This window comes from Staurois parvus, unplaced genomic scaffold, assembly GCF_062004578.1.
Source record: "Staurois parvus isolate SC_StPar_1 unplaced genomic scaffold, SC_StPar_1.0 ptg000018l, whole genome shotgun sequence".
Lineage (NCBI taxonomy): Eukaryota > Metazoa > Chordata > Amphibia > Anura > Ranidae > Staurois > Staurois parvus.
Window position 1 is genome coordinate 24594780 of NW_028317814.1, and position 19133 is coordinate 24613912.

General features: G+C 41.9%; 1 protein-coding gene across 1 annotated transcript in view; it reads left to right on the top strand.

The window, feature by feature from the left end:
- CORO7 (coronin 7) overlaps positions 1 to 19133 on the top strand; it is a 304171-nt gene that overhangs the window by 31044 nt on the left and 253994 nt on the right. Inside the window, exons 4-6 of the mRNA XM_089683334.1 lie at positions 691 to 761; positions 6392 to 6569; positions 8636 to 8712. Of these exons, the coding sequence (XP_089539460.1) occupies positions 691 to 761; positions 6392 to 6569; positions 8636 to 8712 (326 nt within the window). The remainder of the gene's footprint in view (positions 1 to 690; positions 762 to 6391; positions 6570 to 8635; positions 8713 to 19133) is intronic.

The following is a 19133-nucleotide window of genomic DNA, read 5'->3' on the forward strand; positions in this document are numbered from 1 at the left end:
GAAGAGCTGTTTCAGTGTTACTGCTCCCATCCATCCATCCCTGATATCCATCTGGCACCTTATCCTACAGCTACAGAGGTTGGGCTCCAACAAGCACGCCCTATATAATATACATTTTAGGTTCACATCTGTGCGGGTGGTGCCGCTGCGGATCTGTGCAGCCGCACCACCCACACAGAAGAATGCGGACCCGCGGACGGGTGCCATTAGTTCTAATGGCACGCCACCCGCACTGGAAATCGCAACCACACTGGGAACCGAGGTTCCCGTGCGAGCTTCAGTTTCCAAAGAATTGCAGGGACTTCTTCCCTGCCTGTCACGGGAGTCCATTCAAATAAATAGGCACTCGAGCCTGCACAAAACACGGCCCGCACGGCCGCTTTTACTTGAACCAGGACTTAGAGGTGCTTCAAACACCTGTCAGCAGTTGTGAACTACCTAGAGGTATGGCACACAAAATATTCCATCTGCAAAAGTAAAATAGTTAAAGTGTAACTAAGCCCAATAATAAAAGAATCCTAGAAATTGAACCTTTCAGAAACGAAAATCGGTTTAAGGGATGCAATAGTTCTTATCAAAAGTTATTACTTTCTACCTTCTAAAAAATGGTTTCATTCGTCAGTCCTCCAATGTAGCAATATCTGTTTTTCTTTCCATTCATTCCTGTCTCTTCTCTCTGCCCCCCCTCAGATGTGGTGACAGACTTTGCCTTTTCACCTTTTGATGACAATCTCCTGGTCACAGGATCTGCTGACCAAACAGTGAGTAGGAACATTTTTAACTGTTCAGACATCACTTGCCTTCTTTCTTTGCTAATTTAAAGTGGCTGTAAAGGTATTTTCCGTTTAATGTATTCTCTGCATTAACTACTTTACCCCCAGGCCAATGCTGACATTTCTCACATAAATTTGTTTTTTGTTTTTTTTTTTGCTAGAAAATTACTTGGAACTCCCAAAATGATATAGTTTTTTTAAGCAGAGGCCCAGTTTTTTAGCAAAATATAAAAGATGATGTTACACTGAATAAATGGATACCAAACATTAAATTATCCATAGGCAAAGCTTCAAAAGCCTTTACAGGTTACCAGTTTAGAGTTACACAGGAGGTCCGGTGCTAGAATTATTGCTCTCGCTCTGACATACAAAGTTTACATATGCATGCGAGACCTATATGACCAATAGCATTTGCGCATGAGCACGGGGGTACAGTGATGCTTTACAAATTATATATAGTTTTTATTATTTATTTAAAGGTTTTCTTTTGCTCTGTAACTTTATTTTTTTTTTTGGGATCAACTTTATTGCTATCACAAGGGATGAACAACATGAGAGGTCCTCTGGAGAGATATGGTGACTTTTAGATTCATTATCTCTCCTCTGGCCTCCAAAGCATCTGATCAAACCAAGATCAGTTTGATCAGATGCTGTACAAGCAGGTAATGGATTGTCAATACACAAGCCGAAATCCGTGATGAAATCCTTGTTACTTCCAATTTCTGATGTCAAGGAAGAAGGAAAGTAATTTCCATTTTTTTCAGTCTATGCAATTGGACAGGTCACATTGGCCCCGGGAAAGGTTGAAATAAAATACCACGAAGCTGCAATACTGGTATATCCACTTCAATATGAGGCCATATACACGCCAGTGCCACAGAAAAGCCCGGTTACAGTATGTCTGACGACACCATGACATGCTTTCTTGTGGCATTGGCGCAGTAAAGGCTGCTTTCTGGCAACTCAACCATGCAGCTCATTTTTGTTCAAATATTGTTATATTGTGCTCCTTCAAAACAACATCTTTTTCCAGAGCAGTCTGTATTTCTTTCTCTTGAGGTTACCTATGGGTTTTTCTTTGTATCCCGAACAATTCTTCTGGAAGTTGTGGCAGCAGTCTTTCTTTGTCTACCTGTGCATGGCTTGGTGTAAAGAGATCCCTGAATTTTCCACCCCTTAATAAATGATTGAACAATACTGACTGGTATATTCAAGGCTTTGGACATCTTTTTATATCCTTTTCCATCTATAAAAAGTTCCATTACCTTGTTATGCAGCTCTTTTGACAGTTCTTTTCTGATCACCATGGCTCCGTATCTAGCCTACTCAGTGCATCCATGTAAGAGTTAACAAACTCATTGACTATTTATACACTGACACTAATTGCAATTTAAAAAGCCACAGATGTGGGAAATTAACCTCTAATTGGCATTTAACCCGTGTGTATCACCTTGTGTGTCTGTACCAAGGCCAAACATTCCAGGGGATGGAAACTTTTGATCAGGACTTATCTGGGTGATTTCTGTTATAAACACTTGACCTCTCTTCCTGAACGGTCATTTTTTGGTATACGGTACTGCGTTATTTTAACTGACAATTGCGTGGTCTTGCAACGCTGTACATGAATAAAATGTAATTTTTCCCCCACAAATAGAGCTTTCTTATGGTGGTATTTGATCACCACTGGGGTTTTTATTTTTTGTGCTATAAACAAAAAAAATAACGGCAATTTGAAAAAAAAAAACAAAACAATGTTTTTTACTTTCTGCTATAAAACCTATCCAATCATTTTTAAAAAAAAACCAATTATGATTTAAAAAGGAGCCAAACAACTATGTGATAATAAAAGGCTTCATATGATCACTATCTTTAAATAAAAGACAGTGTTTTTAACTTGATCAATTAGATTTTCAATATCCGTGCCAAAATTACATGATTTCTGCCAGGGTATGCAAACTTTTGAGCACAACGTAGATCCGTATGGCGGTATTTAGGTGGTTAAGGTAGAAAACCTTCTGTATGCAACACCCCCCCCCCCCAGCCCCCCTCTTACTTACATGAGCCCGATCTCAATCTAGCTCTGTACCCAAGAGCAGCATCTCTCTCTCCTCACAGGACATGAAGGCAGCAGTGAGAGCTATTGGCTTCTGTTGCTGTCAATCACAGTGAGGATAGAGTAGGGGGGGGACAGACCAATCCGTTCTCTGTGTGTCTATGGACACATGGAGGGAACAAACCTGCACAAGTGCCCCCATAGCAATCAGCTTGCTATGGAGGGCTCTTGGCAGGGAGAAGGAGCCAGGAGTGCCCGTGGAGGACCCCAGAAGAGGAGGATTGGGGCTGCTCTGTGCAACACAATTGCACATGGCAGGTAAGTATGACATGTTTATGATTTAATTAAAAAAAACTTTACGATCACTTTAACCGCCTCCAGCCCGCCATATAAGGAAATGACGGGCGCAAGGCGGTTCTCTCGTTCTGGGAGGACGTCATATGATGTCCTCCCACTGTAACCGCGCATGCGCGGGTTCGGGGCACGCAGCGTGATGATCGGTGGTGCTCTGTGTTCCTCGGACACAGCAGATCACCGATCAACGGAAAGAGCCAAAGATGTCGGCTCGGTCATGTGATCAGCTGTGTCCAATCACAGCTGATCGCATGTAAATAAGGAAATGGCGGTTATCGGCATTTCTCTCCTCATGAGCTGTCATGCTTATCGTACGAAAAAACGCCCGGTTTTCGAAATGTCTATGGCCTGCATAACATAAAATATTGTATTTATACCAAGTCAAAGGACAAAGCTGATATGCTGAGAGGCTACACTTTTAACCTTGGCATTCACTGATTGCATCTGGCTGAGCTGCTGAATACCTCCCTGTAGTTGTCAACGTCCATGGAAGAGCCCTCAATCTGAATATCCAAAACCATACCCAGTGTGTTCAATGGTTCCAGCATCATTCCCTCCATGCCAACTACAGCCTCGCCTACTCATGGAAGAATTAGAGGGAGGCTATATGGCATAGAATCAAGAGATTTGTGACTAGAGATCCACTCAAACACAAAGGGAAAAGCTTTAGGGCTAGTTCTCACCACGTGCGTCCAGGCCTTTTTTTGCATCCAAAAAAGTATGTTACATGGTGTTCAATGGCATACAGTTGCAAGAAAAAGTATGTGAACCCCTTGGGATTACGTGGAGTTTTGCATTTATTGGGCATAAAATGTGCTCTGAACGTCATCTAAGTCACAACAATAGAAGAACACAGTCTGCTGAACATAATACTACACAGACATTAGATCTGGCCATGGTTTACTTGCACATAACATATAAACATTCACAGTGCAGGGAGGAAAAAGTATGTGAGGCCCTAGCTTAATGACTTCTCCCAGAGCTGATTGGAGCCAGGAGTGAGCCAACCTTGACTCCAATCAGTGTGATGATATTGGATGTCTTGCTGACAGCTGTCCTGCCCTTAAAAAACACACACCTGTTTTGGGTTTACTGGTTTCAAGAAGCACTGTCTGATGTGAACCATGCCTCGCAGAAAAGAGCTCTCAGAAGACCTACGATCAAGAATTGTTGACTTGCATGAAGCTGGAAAGGGTTACAAAAGTATCTCCAAAAGCCTTGACGTTCATGTGTCCACGGTAAGACAGACTGTCTACAAATGGAGAAAGTTTAGCACTGTTGCTACTCTCCCTAGGCGTAGTCGTCCTGTAAAAATGACTGCAAGAGCACAGCACAGAATGCTGCTTGAGGTAAAGAAGAATCCCAGAGTGTCAGCTAAAGACCTACAGAAATTTCTGGCAAATGCTAACATTTTTGTTGACACATCTACAATAAGGAAAACATTAAACAAGAATGGAGTACATGGGAGGACACCACGGAGGAAGCCATTGCTGTCCAAAAAGAATATTGCAGCACGTTTGAAGTTTGCAAAAGAGCACCTGGATGTTCCACAGCACTACTGGCAAAATATACTGTGGACAGATGAAACCAAGATTGAGTTGTTTGGGAAGAACACACAACACTATGTGTGGAGAAATAAAGGCACAGCACACCAACATCAAAACCTCATCCCCACTGTAAAACATGGCGGAGGGAGCATCATGGTTTGGGGCTGCTTTGCTGCCTCAGGGCCTGGACGGATTGTTGTCATTGATGGGAAAATGAATTCCAGAGTTTATCAAGACATTTTGCAGGAAAACGTACGACCATCTGTCTGCCAACTGAAGCTCCGCAGAGGATGGGTGATGCAACAGGACAATGACCCAAAGCATACAGGTAATTCAACAAAACAATGGCTGCAACAGCACAGAATACGCCTTCTGGAGTGGCCCAGTCAGAGTCCTGACCTCAACCCGATTGAAATGCTGTGGCATGACCTTAAGAGAGCGATTCACACCAGGCATCCCAAGAATATTGCTACACTGAAACAGTTTTGTGAAGAGGAATGGTCCAAAATTACTCCAGATCGTTGTGCAGGTCTGATCTGCAACTACAGGAAATGTTTGGTTGAGGTTATTGCTGCCAAAGGAGGGTCATCCAGTTATTAAGTCCAAAGGTTCACATACTTTTTCCTCCCTGCACTGTGAATGTTTATATGTTATGTGCAATTAAACCATGGCAACATCTAATGTTTGTGTAGTGTTATGTTCAGCAGACTGTGTTCTTCTATTGTTGTGACTTAGATGACGTTGAGAGCACATTTTATGCCCAATTCATGCAAAACTCCACGTAATCCCAAGGGGTTCACATACTTTTTCTTGCAACTGTAGTTCACACCAGTGCTTGCAGTTCCAGAAAAAAAAAAAAAAAGTAGAATATGCTGTATTTTTCCTGCACAGAACTGTACTGGAACACAATAAAACACATCAAAAACACACAGGAATGCACCTAGAGCAGGGGTGCTCAACTTTTTAAAGAGCGAGGGCCATTGATTTGGTATCTGGTAAGTGGCCACAATTAAATGAAATGGTTCAGAATATGCATTTTATTTTGAATAGTATAATAAATATTTTCCTCCTGCAGCCGCTGAATGCCGGCCATAGACGGTTCGAAAATCGGCCGATTTTCCATCCGAAAGATTAATCGGCCGATTTTCACACTGTTTCTGTTTTAAAAGAGAACTCTAGGGAAAACAGAAGTTTTAACCCTTGCTCTGTTTGACGCTTGTTTTCTCTAGGGTGTGAGGAAAAAACAAATACCTTATTTCACCTTCCGCCGCATCCATTGCTCTTATCCGCTCTACAGTGCTTCAGGATGTGGGCAGGCCCTCAGTGTCCTCACATTCAATGCAGTCCTATTGGTCCTGCATTGTTGCTGATGATGCCGGAGAGGCAGCGGCCAGTGAAGTCGCAGAGGAAAGCTTTAGGGACCAGATCTGTGGTAGGGCGCTTGTGGGGGTACCAAAAGTATTTCTGCTTATTCCTCTGCCAATAGGCAAAAATCAGCATTTAACCCTTCCCGTGCAGGGTGGGATAAATTGTAGGGGCTAACTTTTGTTTCCTTTTAGAATTCTTTAGAGGAGTACCTATTCCTAAGTTCTTTTGCCTTTGTAGTAACTCTGTTATCTAGGATATAATTGTGGTTTGTTGTCTTTTGTTTCCTTGTTTTGCAGATCAAGTTGTGGCAGTTGACAGAACATGGAAATGCAGCTGATCTGAAGGGGACACTGGCATTGACAGGGGGACAAGTGAAGGCTTTGCAGTTTCACCCCTCAGCTGATGCCCTACTGGTCTCTGCAGCTGGAAAATCAGCTCAGATCTGGGATCTCTCCAAAGAAATGTCCCTTGCAGGTATCTGTTGTCAACCGCTGTTAAGAAAATGGGGGTACATTTAACCTCCCTGGTGGTATTCCCGAGTGTAGCTCGGGGTAAAGATTCAGCACCACAAGCGGTAACCCCGAGTTACACTCGGGAATACCATGCAGCGCTGCTCCGGGATCTCTTCTGCACTTACCTTGTCCTGCGCTCCCGCGATGTCCCCCCTACAGTGTCCCCGACAAAGTCCTCCGGCTGATGCTGGCATCTGTCTTCCGGGTTCCGTTCCCTGCGATGTCAGGACGTACGGGGGCGGAACTGGCGGGAAATTTAAAAATGTGGAAAAGTGACATTCACTAAAATCACATAGTATAACATTCCTGTATCAAACCATTTCACATACATTTTGTCCCGAGTGCTTTGTCCTGAGCCCTGCCTGCATTTTTACTGTTCTTTCTGCCTGGAAACTGAGAAATGTCCATGGTATCCAAAAAGCGTCCCTTTAGGTCAAAAGCGGTTTTAGACCGGCTAGTGAACAGCGATAGTAAATCAGAACCACTTGCAGAATTGAGTGATGATGATTCGTGGGGAAATTCGTCATCAGACACTGAAAACGATTTTGCGACTTTGCTCAGCGATGTGCGAACTTGGCGCTCTATTTCAAATTTCAGTGTTTTTGGTTTGATTATATTATTGAATTAAATTTATTATTATATTATTATTTTTATGATTATTTATTAAATTATAATTTATGATTTCGTGTTTCAAATTTTATCATACCCGGGATGTTTACTAGACTCTTGTTCGGACAGATTTCAGTGAGTTAGTCCTAAAAATTACAGGCCTACAATAAAAAAAATACATATTTCCATGCAAAAAAAGTACCGCTTTGAGCACAGAAATACTGACATAATCAGACCGCTAGGGAGGCTACAGGTGCACTCTCGTCAAACTCTCTGACAGGGTTATGTTATGCTTAATTAGATTCTACTGAATTTATATAAAATGAGTACACATTCCACAATGGGACATAGCGATGTCATAAGTATCGATTTCTAACATACATAATATATGGTATAACATATGTTGAAGCAAACACGTTGATAATAATGTCTTAAGAAGGACAATTGTATCAACAGACAGGAGCGTATACTGCTCTATGCCAAAATACACGAAAAGTTATAACTAAAGGAAATTATGATATTGAGAACAATAACAGGGTTAATTTATGACGACTTTCAGGGTCACCTGACTGACTCTCTAGCTAAACTAACTGATGTTATTATTCTCTGATTTACTCCAACTCTTTGAAAATACTTTCTAGTGTGTTCTTTCGTCTAAATCAGGGGTCTCTGAATTTTCTAAACAAAGAGCCAGTTTACTGGCTTTCACACTTTAAGAGGGCCAGACTGTTGCCATTGGGAGTAGAAATTGTCCTGCTTCATTGGGAGTAAACAATGCATCTTTGGCATTAGGGGAAAAATAGCGCCCTGTTCTTGGTGTAAAAAGGAGAAATAGTTCCCCATCGTTGGTGTTAGTTGGTAGAATAATGCCCGTTGGTGTCAGTGGAGGAATAGTGCCCCATGGTTGGTTTCAGTGAGAGGAATAGTGCCCAATTGTTGGTGTGAATGGGAGGAATAGTGACCGTTGTTGATGTCAGTAGCAGGAATTATGCACCTCTGTTGGTGTCAGTGGGAGGAATAGTGTCTTGGATAAATGGGAGAAAAAAGTGCCCGAAGGGCCAGATAAGGGCAAGCAAAGGGCCGCATCCAGCCCCCGGGCCGTAATTTGGAGATCACTGGTCTAAATGCTATACAAGAGCAGATTACAATGTTTAAAATGTTATGTTTAAAACAAAATTTAAAAAAAAATTATTTTTTCTTCTATAAGCAACAATAAACAATCGAAGGAAACTAAATAGGAAAATAATACAAAATCAGCTCTAGTTTTTAAAGAATGTCACAGCTAAGTGAAATGATCAATGTTGTTAATAGTTCATGTTTTTATTGCTTATCTTATTATTATGCTTGTTTGGACAATGAAGTGTGTCTTATACCCCTTATGGAAGTGGAAGTGACCTTGTGTCTTCCTTTTCCTTTTAGCGTTGGATAATCACAGCGATCTTGTGCAGAGCATTTGCTGGAGTCAGGATGGTGTACTGATAGCGACCACATCCAAGGTATGCCCTGATTAAAGGAAATCTATGGTCATCAGCACTGTAATAACAATACAAAAATTAGTTATTTTTGACAGTCTAATATGAGTTTCCTTGAAATTATGTGGGTTCTGCCTGTCTGTTAGCCCTCTCTTTCAACAACTTCCCAAATTCCCTGCATGTGTTGCTGCTTTTCCTCTGCTCATTCCTTTGGGTTACTTTCTAAGGACTACATGTCCCATGGTACCTTGCTGCCTGCAAGCATATATTCATGTACTGATTACACTTTCTGAAACTTCTCCTCTCAATACCTCCTGTAGTTCAGAAAGCAGGCTATGTATAAAAGTTCCAACTCACATGGCATAGTGACTACGTGTCACAGAATTCAAGGAACCAAATGTGTGGGGGTCTTCACAAAGAAAGTTTACAAACTTCCAGATTATTTAGATTAATAGTAGCAGTGGCTTAGAAATAATTGAAATGTGAAAAGGAATAAATTAAATTACATTTTGACCATAGAGTCCACTTTAATCTTTTAATTCAGTTTCTTGGGAACACTTTATACAACTGTGTAGTTTACCCTGTTGGCTTTAATTTGAATTGTTTCTGTAGGACTTTACACTACAGCTGCAGTAACACTGACATCTGCTGTCTTCATGTTCATTTTACAAGATCTTTAGCTTCTTGAAGTAACGAGTCAGAAGCAATATTTATTTATTTATTTCAGGTACTTCTATATCGCCGTCCATTTACGCAGCACTTTACACACATATATATTGTACATTCACATCAGTCCCTGACCCTCAAGGGGTGTACAATCTAAGGTCCCTAACTCACATTCATACATACACATACTAGGGCCAATTTATACAGGAACCAATTCACCTACCAGCATGTCTTTGGAGTGTGGGAGGAAACCGTAGTACCTGGAGTAAACCCACGCAGGCACAGGGAGAACATGCAAACTCCAAGAAGGTGATGCCGTGGTTGGGATCAATAGTATCCTCATCCTTACTGCAGCCTGACATTTAGATGCCCCATAGGGGCTGCTTGCTCTTTTCAGTATTCACGGGAAAGTCTTAGTGGATCACTGTGGGTCCCCCAGGGTTTTTGCTATAATGTGAAAGCATGTGCTGCATTTTTGCATAAAATGGAAGACGTACCTGTTTATGTGCCATTTTCCAACGATATGTTGGCCTCCCTCTTCACTCTTCTGCCACTGACTTCTTTGTGTGGTCTTCTTCTGAGTTTGGTATCTTTAGCCATCTTGACTGGCCAGCCTGGAATGACTTAATTCCTATGCATGCTTGCTGGGCACCCCAGGCATGCTGGGTAGGTAAACCGAGCTATGCATGTAGGGTCTAGGTACCTTTAGCAGAAAATTTGCTGACAGCCAGTAGAGGAGCTTTTATTGCAAAGGATACATACACTGTCCTTTACAATAAAAAGCCTACCTGCCAGCAATTTTTCATAAAAGGGCTTTAGCATTTAGCTATTGCCTCTGGTTATTTGTTTCCTTGTACTGTAACTGCTTGCCTGTTGCCCTATAGCAGAAATACTGCTACAGAGCGGCAGGGCTGCGCAAAATCTCGTGTATATATACGCGATTTTGCATCTCCGGGTAGGGGGTGCGCGTGCCATTGGCAGCTTCAGCTGTCAATCACCGGGTCCCGGCTGGTGATTCCCCGCCGGCACCCGGCGATCGCCGAGTATCACTGACGGGGGATAGGTCTGTATGTAAACAATACAGATCTCTCCCCTGTCAGCTCCAGTATGCTGTTTTTGTATTGCTCTGCATTGCAGAACAAAACAAAGCAGCGTGCTTACACTGTAAAACACACACACAGTAAAACAACACACGGTTAACCCTTTGATCGCCCCAGATGATAACCCCTTCCTGCCCAGTGCCATTAGTACAGTGTTAGTGCTTTTTGTTAGCACTGATCACTGTATTAGTGTTACTGGGGATGTCAGTGACCGTCAGTTCCCCCCCAGTATCAGAATGCCCGCCGCAGTCCTGCTAGTCTCTGATCGCCACCATTACTAATATATATATATATATATATATATATATATATATATATATAAAATGTAAAAAATATCAGTATATATACCACTTTTTGTAGACACTTAATTTACACGTATTGGGATTGGGTGTTTATTTTTTTTTTTAGCAAAGACAGGGAGCAGAATACATTTTGGCCTAAATTTATGATGAAATTTGATTTTTTTTACTGAACATGTTTAATAGCAAAAAAGTCAAAAATGTTGTTTTTTTTTCCTCAAAATTGTCAGTCTATTTTTGTTTATAGCACAAAAAATAAAAATTGCAGAGGCGATCAAATACCTATGAAAGAAAGCTCCATTTGTGGGGGGAAAAAGGACATAAATTTCATTTGGGCACAGTGTTGTATGACCGCGCAATTGGCAGTTAAAGTAGCACAGTGCCGTATCGCAAAAAAAATGGCCTGGTCCGAAGGCGGTAAATCCTCTGGAGGGCAAGTGGCTATAAACTGTCATCACAAGCCATTGTAAACATTGCTTTGTTTACGTTCAGTCTTTCTGCAGTCTGCACTGTATAGTTAGGAGTAGCATGACTCAGACTGGGCTTTAGAATAGGAAAAGCATCAGAGATCCCTCTATATGAACATTATACTTCCTATATTTGGCTGATATAAGTATAAATGGGATGGGGGAAATGGGCAGGGCCAGGGGCGGACTGACCATTTGGAAACTCGGGCACTGCCCGAGGGCCCGGGGTCAGTAGGGGGCCCCATGAGATTCCCCTGGTACCTTTTTCATAGGCTTTTTTGAGTTTGGGCAAGGACACAGGGGCCTCATGATCCCCTATTGCCCGGGGGCCCCATGAGTTGTCAGTCCGCCCCTGGGCAGGGCTAACTTAAACTTGCTTTTATTCAGCAGTTTGTGGTCTGTTTTCCTAAAGCAGTGTTTACACTAAACAGGGCCTGTGATGGCAACTGTCAAAGTACTACTAAGTAAAAAGGCAGATATTTGATTGCCTAGTATCTCTGGGTATTTTTAAAGTGTTTATGTTTTAAAAGTACATCTTTCCTCTAAGATGCAAGCAGTTGGCAATGGATTCTGTGTTCCATTGTCCAGTGCCTTTGTGATGAGAATGCTGCAACCTCCTGTGCTGAAGTAGGTGCTGGTGATGGGTTGCTATGCCTCAGTGCTACAAATCAATCCCTGAATCAAGTGTAGGATACAGTGATTTTCTTGCATCTGTCTGAGAGAACAATTATTACAGATGATCTGTGCTTATTTGAGGAAATAGATTCTTTTTTTTTCCCATACTGCAAAAATGAAAAGGAAAATCTGATCAATACTTAGATAAGTCATCCCCTTGTTCTCTATGGACAGGAAGTGATGGTATCTCTTAGATTGTAAGCTCCAAGAATCAGGGCCTTCCTAACCCTCTTGTATTGAACTGTATTGTTGCTGTATTGTCTCCCGTTATATTGTAAAGCACTGAGCAATCCTGTATAATAATAATAATAATAATAAATCTCCATGGGTGTGCCACAGGCAGCAGTAAAAATTGCTATAGAGTTTTTAATCCTTTCCTCGCAATTATTCAATAGAGAAGATGGACAACTTTCAGGGTGCATGAACATGAATACCAAACATATTAAAAAGTTATATAATTTTTATTTCGTATTTTTGTAAAAAACACAAAAGGAAAAATACAGAAACATAAAAACAATTTCAGTACTAAGATTAAAACTGAGATTCAAACTTGGTTATGTAATTGTAGTTACTCCCTACATGTTTCGCCCTCACGGGCTTCTTCAGGGGTGATTTTTTGGAAGAAATTTCTACTGCCGAGGCAGTCTAAAGGTATATCAAAGGAAAATTATACAATTACCAAACACCTCTAATATATCCAATACAGAGTATTTAATCAAATATATATATATATATATATATATATATATATATATATGGGACTCAATGGCTCATCCTGGATGTGAAAGCCTACGAAGCTAGGAGAAAATGACCTAACAAAGATCTTAATTGGCCTACACGTCCAAAACAGTTGTAGAGGATATAATGGGCATCAAATATCATCTAGGCATAATAGGATAGACTAAAAAGAAATTAAATTTAATGGAAGATATGAAGAAGAGATCATAATTTATTAGGTTAAGGTTAACTTTGGGCAATTTTACCTGTTAAATGCTTTAGAAGGATATAGGTAAACCTAACAAAGATCTAATTGACCTATGCATACACAACCATAGGAGAGGAAACAAGGGAAATCAAACGTCCATCTAGACATAATAGGATAGACAAAGAGATCAGAAAATAATTTAATTTAAAAAAAGAAATCAAAAGGTGTTAATTAATAAAAATTAACTTAAGCGATTTTACCTGTTGAAAATTGCGGAGAAATATAAAAGTATATCCTGTTTAAAGGTCTAATTGGCCTATAATGTCCAAAATGGTTGAAGAATATAATGGGCATCAAATATCCATCTAAGTGTAATGGAATAAAGTTGGCGAATGTAATGGGCATCAGATATCCACCTAGGTATAACGAAATAAGCATAGGGGGATCAAAAATTAATTTTCCTCACAATCCAAAATGAATAAAGAAAAGCATGCTGAATAAGTTATTACAGTTTGTTCCTCTGTGATGTGACTGCTTTCTAGTGAATTGATTAACTGCATTATTTCAGCACAGTGGCTAAATGGTTAGCACTTCCGCCTGGCAGTACAAGGGTCGTTGGTTCGAATCCAAACCACGGCACCACCTGCCTGGAGTTTGCATGTTCTCCCTGTGCCTGCGTGGGTTTACTCCGGGTACTCCGGTTTCCTCCCACACTCCAAAGACATGCTGGTAGGTTAATTGGATCCTGTCTAAATTGGCCCTAGTATGTGTATGTATGAATGTAAGTTAGGGACCTTAGATTGTACACCCCTTGAGGGTTAGGGACTGATGTGAATGTACAATATATATGTAAAACGCTGCGTAAATTGACAGCGCTATATAAGTACTTGAAATAAATTAATAAAATAAATAAATTTCAGCTACTGCAAAATGTAATTCTCCTCTGCAATTAATGTTACTTATTGTATAAAATGAATTTGGTGGGCTTAAAATCAAAAGTGTAACATGACATTTTTATTCCCAAGGTTACTAATACAAATCTGTCTGTTTCTAGATTATGAAGTGACTCAAAAATGTGCAACAAACTACTGAATATGAAAAACATTCATTATGAGGTTAAATGTTACACTCGAATGCCCAGCAGGTGGCGCCCTTAGTACATGTGATGTTAGTATCACTAGTGATGCCAGTTGCAGATTTTTCTGATCTTTGATTCTAGGTTCACATCTGTGCGGGTGGTGCCGCTGAGGATCTGCACAAAAATCCATGCAGCTGCACCACCCGCACAGAGGAATGCGGACCCGCGGGCGGGTGTCATTCGTTCTAATGGCACGACAGCCGCACTGTATTATTATTTATTTATTTCAGGTATTTATATAGCGCCATCAATTTACGCAGCGCTTTACATATATATAGTACATTCACATCAGTCCCTAACCCTCAAGGGGCGTACAATCTAAGGTCCCTAACTCACATTCATACATACACATATTAGGGCCAATTTAGACAGGATCCAATTAACCTACCAGCATGTCTTTGGAGTGTGGGAGGAAACCGGCGTACCCGGAGAAAACCCACGCAGGCACAGGGAGAACATGCAAACTCCAGGAAGGTGATGCCATGGTTGGGATCAATAGTATCATCATCCTTACTGCAGCCTGACATTTAGATGCCCCATAGGGGCTGCTTGCTCTTTTCAGTATTGTAGTCACGGGAAAATCTTAGTGGATCACTGTGGGTCCCCCAGGGTTTTGCTATAATGTGAAAGCATGTGCTGCATTTTTGCATAAAATGGCATAAACCGGAGTACCTGGAGGAAACCCACACAGGCACAGGGAGAACATGCAAACTCCAGGCAGGTGGTGCCGTGGCTGGGATTCGAACCAACGACCCTAGTACTGCCAGGCGGAAGTGCTAACCATTTAGCCACTGTGCTGCCCTCACTGTAAATTGCAACCGAGGTTCCCGTTCGGGCTGCGTTTTCAGAAGAAGCGCATGAACTTCTATCCCTGTGTGTCACGGGGCACGGGAGTCCATTCAAATGAATGGGCTCTCGAGCCCGTGCAAAACACTGCCTGCACGGTCGCATATATGTGAACCAGGGCTTAAGACTGGGAGGTGGGCACTGTGTACCAGAGCATTCACTCTGGTACAGTCAAACTTGCATTTGCATGCATTTAAAGGGCATTTCTAATTGCATGTAATGATTTTTCAATGGTGCTATGTACACTGAGCCTTTACCTGCATTTGTGTGTTCAATTTAGCTGCGTTGAGATCAAATCGAATTCTGTGAATCCAGGCTCCAATTGCAAACCCTGGCGGCTTTCCAGCTGTTGCGAAACTACAAATCCCATCATGCCTCTACCTTTTGTAGTCTTGCTTGTAACTGTCAGTCTTGAAATGCCTCATGGGACTTGTAGTTTGGCAACAGCTGGAAGGCTGCCAGTTTGACACCTGTGCCCTAAACGTATGTAAATACGTCTAATCCTGCAGACAAAATGTGCATAAACATGCCTAAATGTGGACAACCCTGCATTATTGCAGGAACATCTAAGGCCTTTTGCATACAGAGCCGTCTAGGTGCAGTGCATACAGTGATGACAGTGATGACTTCTGCCCAAGTTAAAGTGGCATTAAACCCCAAATCGAACATTTATTATATTGTATAATTACTAATATTGTATTATATTGTAGCTTACCATTTATTAGATGCAATGGCTGCATTAGTTCTCTTCTTTCTTCTTTTTTTCTATCTGGAGATTCAGCCAGTAAGTCTGTTGTTTATCAAAAGAACAAGCTTTCCAGCAGAAGATGAGACCGGCCATTTAATATTGGCAGGTGTACTTACAATGACTAGCTTTTATTTATTTTTGTAAAGCCTTTATTCAAAAAGGAAAAAATATTGTATTCTGTGACTGCTTATAAAGTATTAGTAGGAGTGTGGTTTCAATTTGTTAGTGTATTTAAATCTGCTAGTACATCTAACACCCCCCCCCCCCAGACTGACAATGCTGCTGTCCAAAGATGCCCCCTGTGCTCCTTCATCCAGAGTGTAGGCACTCTAATACAGGAATGCAGCCACCGCATCTAATGATTGGTAAGCTGCAATATATTACATTTTTGGGCCTAAAACCACTTTAAGATAAAACCCTCTCCTGGCACTTCAGTTTTAAAATGCTGGAACCTACACTATATTGCCACAAGTATTGGGTCACCTGCATTTCCACGCACATGAACTTTAATGGCCCCCTAGTCTTAGTCCGTAGCGTTCAATATTGAGTTGGCCCCGCCCTTTGCAGCTATAACAGCTTCAACTCTTCTGGGAAGGCCGTCCACAAGGTTTAGGATTGTCTATGGGAAGGTTTGACCATTCTTCCAGAAGAGCATTTGTGAAGTCAGGCACTGATGTCGGACGAGAAGGCCTGACTCACAGTCTCCGCTCTAATTCATCCCAAAGGTGTTCTATCAGGTTGAGGTCAGGATTCTGTGCAGGCCACTCAAGTTCTTCCACCCCAAACTCACTCATCCATGTCTTTATGGACCTTGCTTTGTGCACTGGTGCGCAGTCATGTTGGAACAGGAAGGGGCCATCCACAAACTGTTCCCTCAAAGGTGGGAGCATGAAATTGTCCAAAATGTCTTGGTATGCTGATGCCTTAAGAGTTTCCTTCACTGGAACTAGGGGGCCAAGCCCAAACCCCTGAAAAACAACCCCATACCATAATCCCCCCTCCACCAAACTTTACATTTTGTCACAATTCAGTCAAACAAGTACCATTCTCCTGGCAAACGCCAAACCCAGACACGTTCATCGGATTCTGAGACAGAGAAGCATGATTTGTCACTCCAAAGAACACATCTTAACTGCTCTAGAGTCCAGTGGCAGCGTGCATTACACCACGGCATCTGACGCTTTGCATTGCACTTGGTGATGTAAGACTTGGATGCAGCTGCTCGGCCATGGAAACCCATTCCATGAAGCTCTCTATGCACTGTTGTTGTGCTCATCTGAAGGCCACATGAAGTTTGGAGTTCTTTAGCTATTGACTCTGCAGACAGTTGGTGACTTCTGCGCACTGTGCGCTTCAGCATGCGCTGACCCCGCTCTGTCATTTTACATGGCCTACCACTTGGTGGCTGAGTTTCTGTTGTTCCCAGTTGCTTCCACTTTGTTATAATCCCACTAACAGTTGACCGTGGAATATTTAGTAGCCAGGAAATATCACGGATGGACTTATTACACAGGTGACAACCTATCACGGGACCACACTTGGAGTCACTGAGCTCCTGAGAGCGACCCATTCTTTCACCAATGTTTGTAGAAGCAGTCTGCATGCCTAGGGGCTTGATTTTATACATCTGTGGCCATGGAGGGGATTGGAACACCTGAATCGCAGGATTTGGAGGGCTGGCCCAATACTTTTGAATATATACTGTATGTGGGCAATAGAGACTTGGGTTTGCTAATTAAATCTCAGGTGTGGTCTGTAGTGCAGGAAAGGGCAGGGCCTAGTCTTGATTTCGGACTATGACCAGTTTACAGTTTGGGTTTGAGACACAGATGGTCTCCACAGGGACACATTGTTAGGGAAGATATAACTTTTGATTTGTATTTTATTTTATTTTTTTTACACCTATCTGGATTTAAAGTGTTACTAAACCCACAACAGTAAAATCAGTCTGTATATGCAGTAAAGTATGCTTGTTATACTCATTGTGGAACCTAAGGGGTTAATCATCCGCATTGTGTAAAAAGGATGTTTTTATCCTGTCTTCTGTGATCCTCCCCTTCTTCTACTGTCTCCAATCCTTCTGCTGATAGAACAGAGCCTTAGGGGCAAGCTGCACATGTGCAGTTCATTGTGTATTGCTGGAGAGTTGTTTTTGTTTGCTACTTGGGAGAGTGCATGTGATCAACACAAGGCCAATTGGCACTGTCCAGACAGAGGGTCAGTGGTTATGCAGCCTCGTATGACAATTAGGGTAGAATGAAAACTCCTCCTGCAAGCTTTAATCAGTGCTTTGCTGGACACTGATAGAAGTCACAAGACTGCTATGTACTACTGATGAGAAGAGGTATTTAGCGGTTCATATTTACTAAAATAATTGCATTTCCATGTTGTGTGTACTGGGGGAGATATGATATAGTGAATGCAGGGTCCTGGGAGACATGATATAGTGAATGCAGGGTCCGGGGAGACCAGATATAGTGAATGCAGGGTCCGGGGAGACCAGATATAGTGAATGCAGGGTCCGGGGAGACCGGATATAGTGAATGCAGAGTCCTGGGAGACCAGATATAGTGAATGCAGGGTCCTGGGAGACCAGATATAGTGAATGCAGGGTCCTGGGAGATCAGATATAGTGAATGCAGGGTCCTGGGAGACCAGATATCGTGAATGCAGGGTCCTGGGAGACCAGATATCGTGAATGCAGGGTCCGGGGTTTAGTAACACTTTAAGCTGTTTAGGACAACTACGCCTATAGTGAAGATCACCTTTAATAAATCCCCCCAGCCCCTGAGTGCAACCCAACTGGGATAATGTGTGAAACAGGACACCGACGTAGTGTAAGATCCTCAATAAAACTTTAATTTATTATTGTAATGTACTCATAAAAGATCTTGGTATAACAAATCATCCATAAAATCCAAAATATCTCTGACCAGCAAGCATAGGTATTGTCCATCAGTGTTTTACTGTCTGCATAAGCCCTGCCTCAATACCGCATCCTGGTTTACGCATCTTGAGGGTTCACCCACATCAGAGCCCCACCTTTCTCACCGACACAGCGATCTTTTCTCCAAAAAGGTCTCGATGAGCCCCTCTTCATACTGCGCATGTGCATGGCAAGCCTATTAATTGATATTGGTAAGCCTTACTCTGATGGGCCCCTGAAGGCTGCCATGAGTACAGCTTACCCATAAGAATGAAATTGGCTGTGTTACAGGGAGGGAAGGGGGGATTTCTTAAAGGACAGCTTCACTAATGTGGAAAACGCCTTGATGAGACTAATTCTTTACAATCAACAAAGCTCACATCAACTAATCAAATTCCAGTTGTCGCTAATCTATAACAAGCTAAGCAAAAGCAATCCCTGATTGGTTGCTTGGAGCAACGTTCACTTTTGTTCTTGGATTGTTCATAAATAAATCCTGCAAACTCCTGTTATCAGCCATTATAGGCTAGTAAGGTACCCTAAAATGCATATAGGTCTGGGCCGCCAAGGAATGATGGCATGTGCACATTTATCAGTCATCGGACTCACTAGCCATCTTTTCTTTTTCTCATTTGATGTGCGTGTACTAGATGCT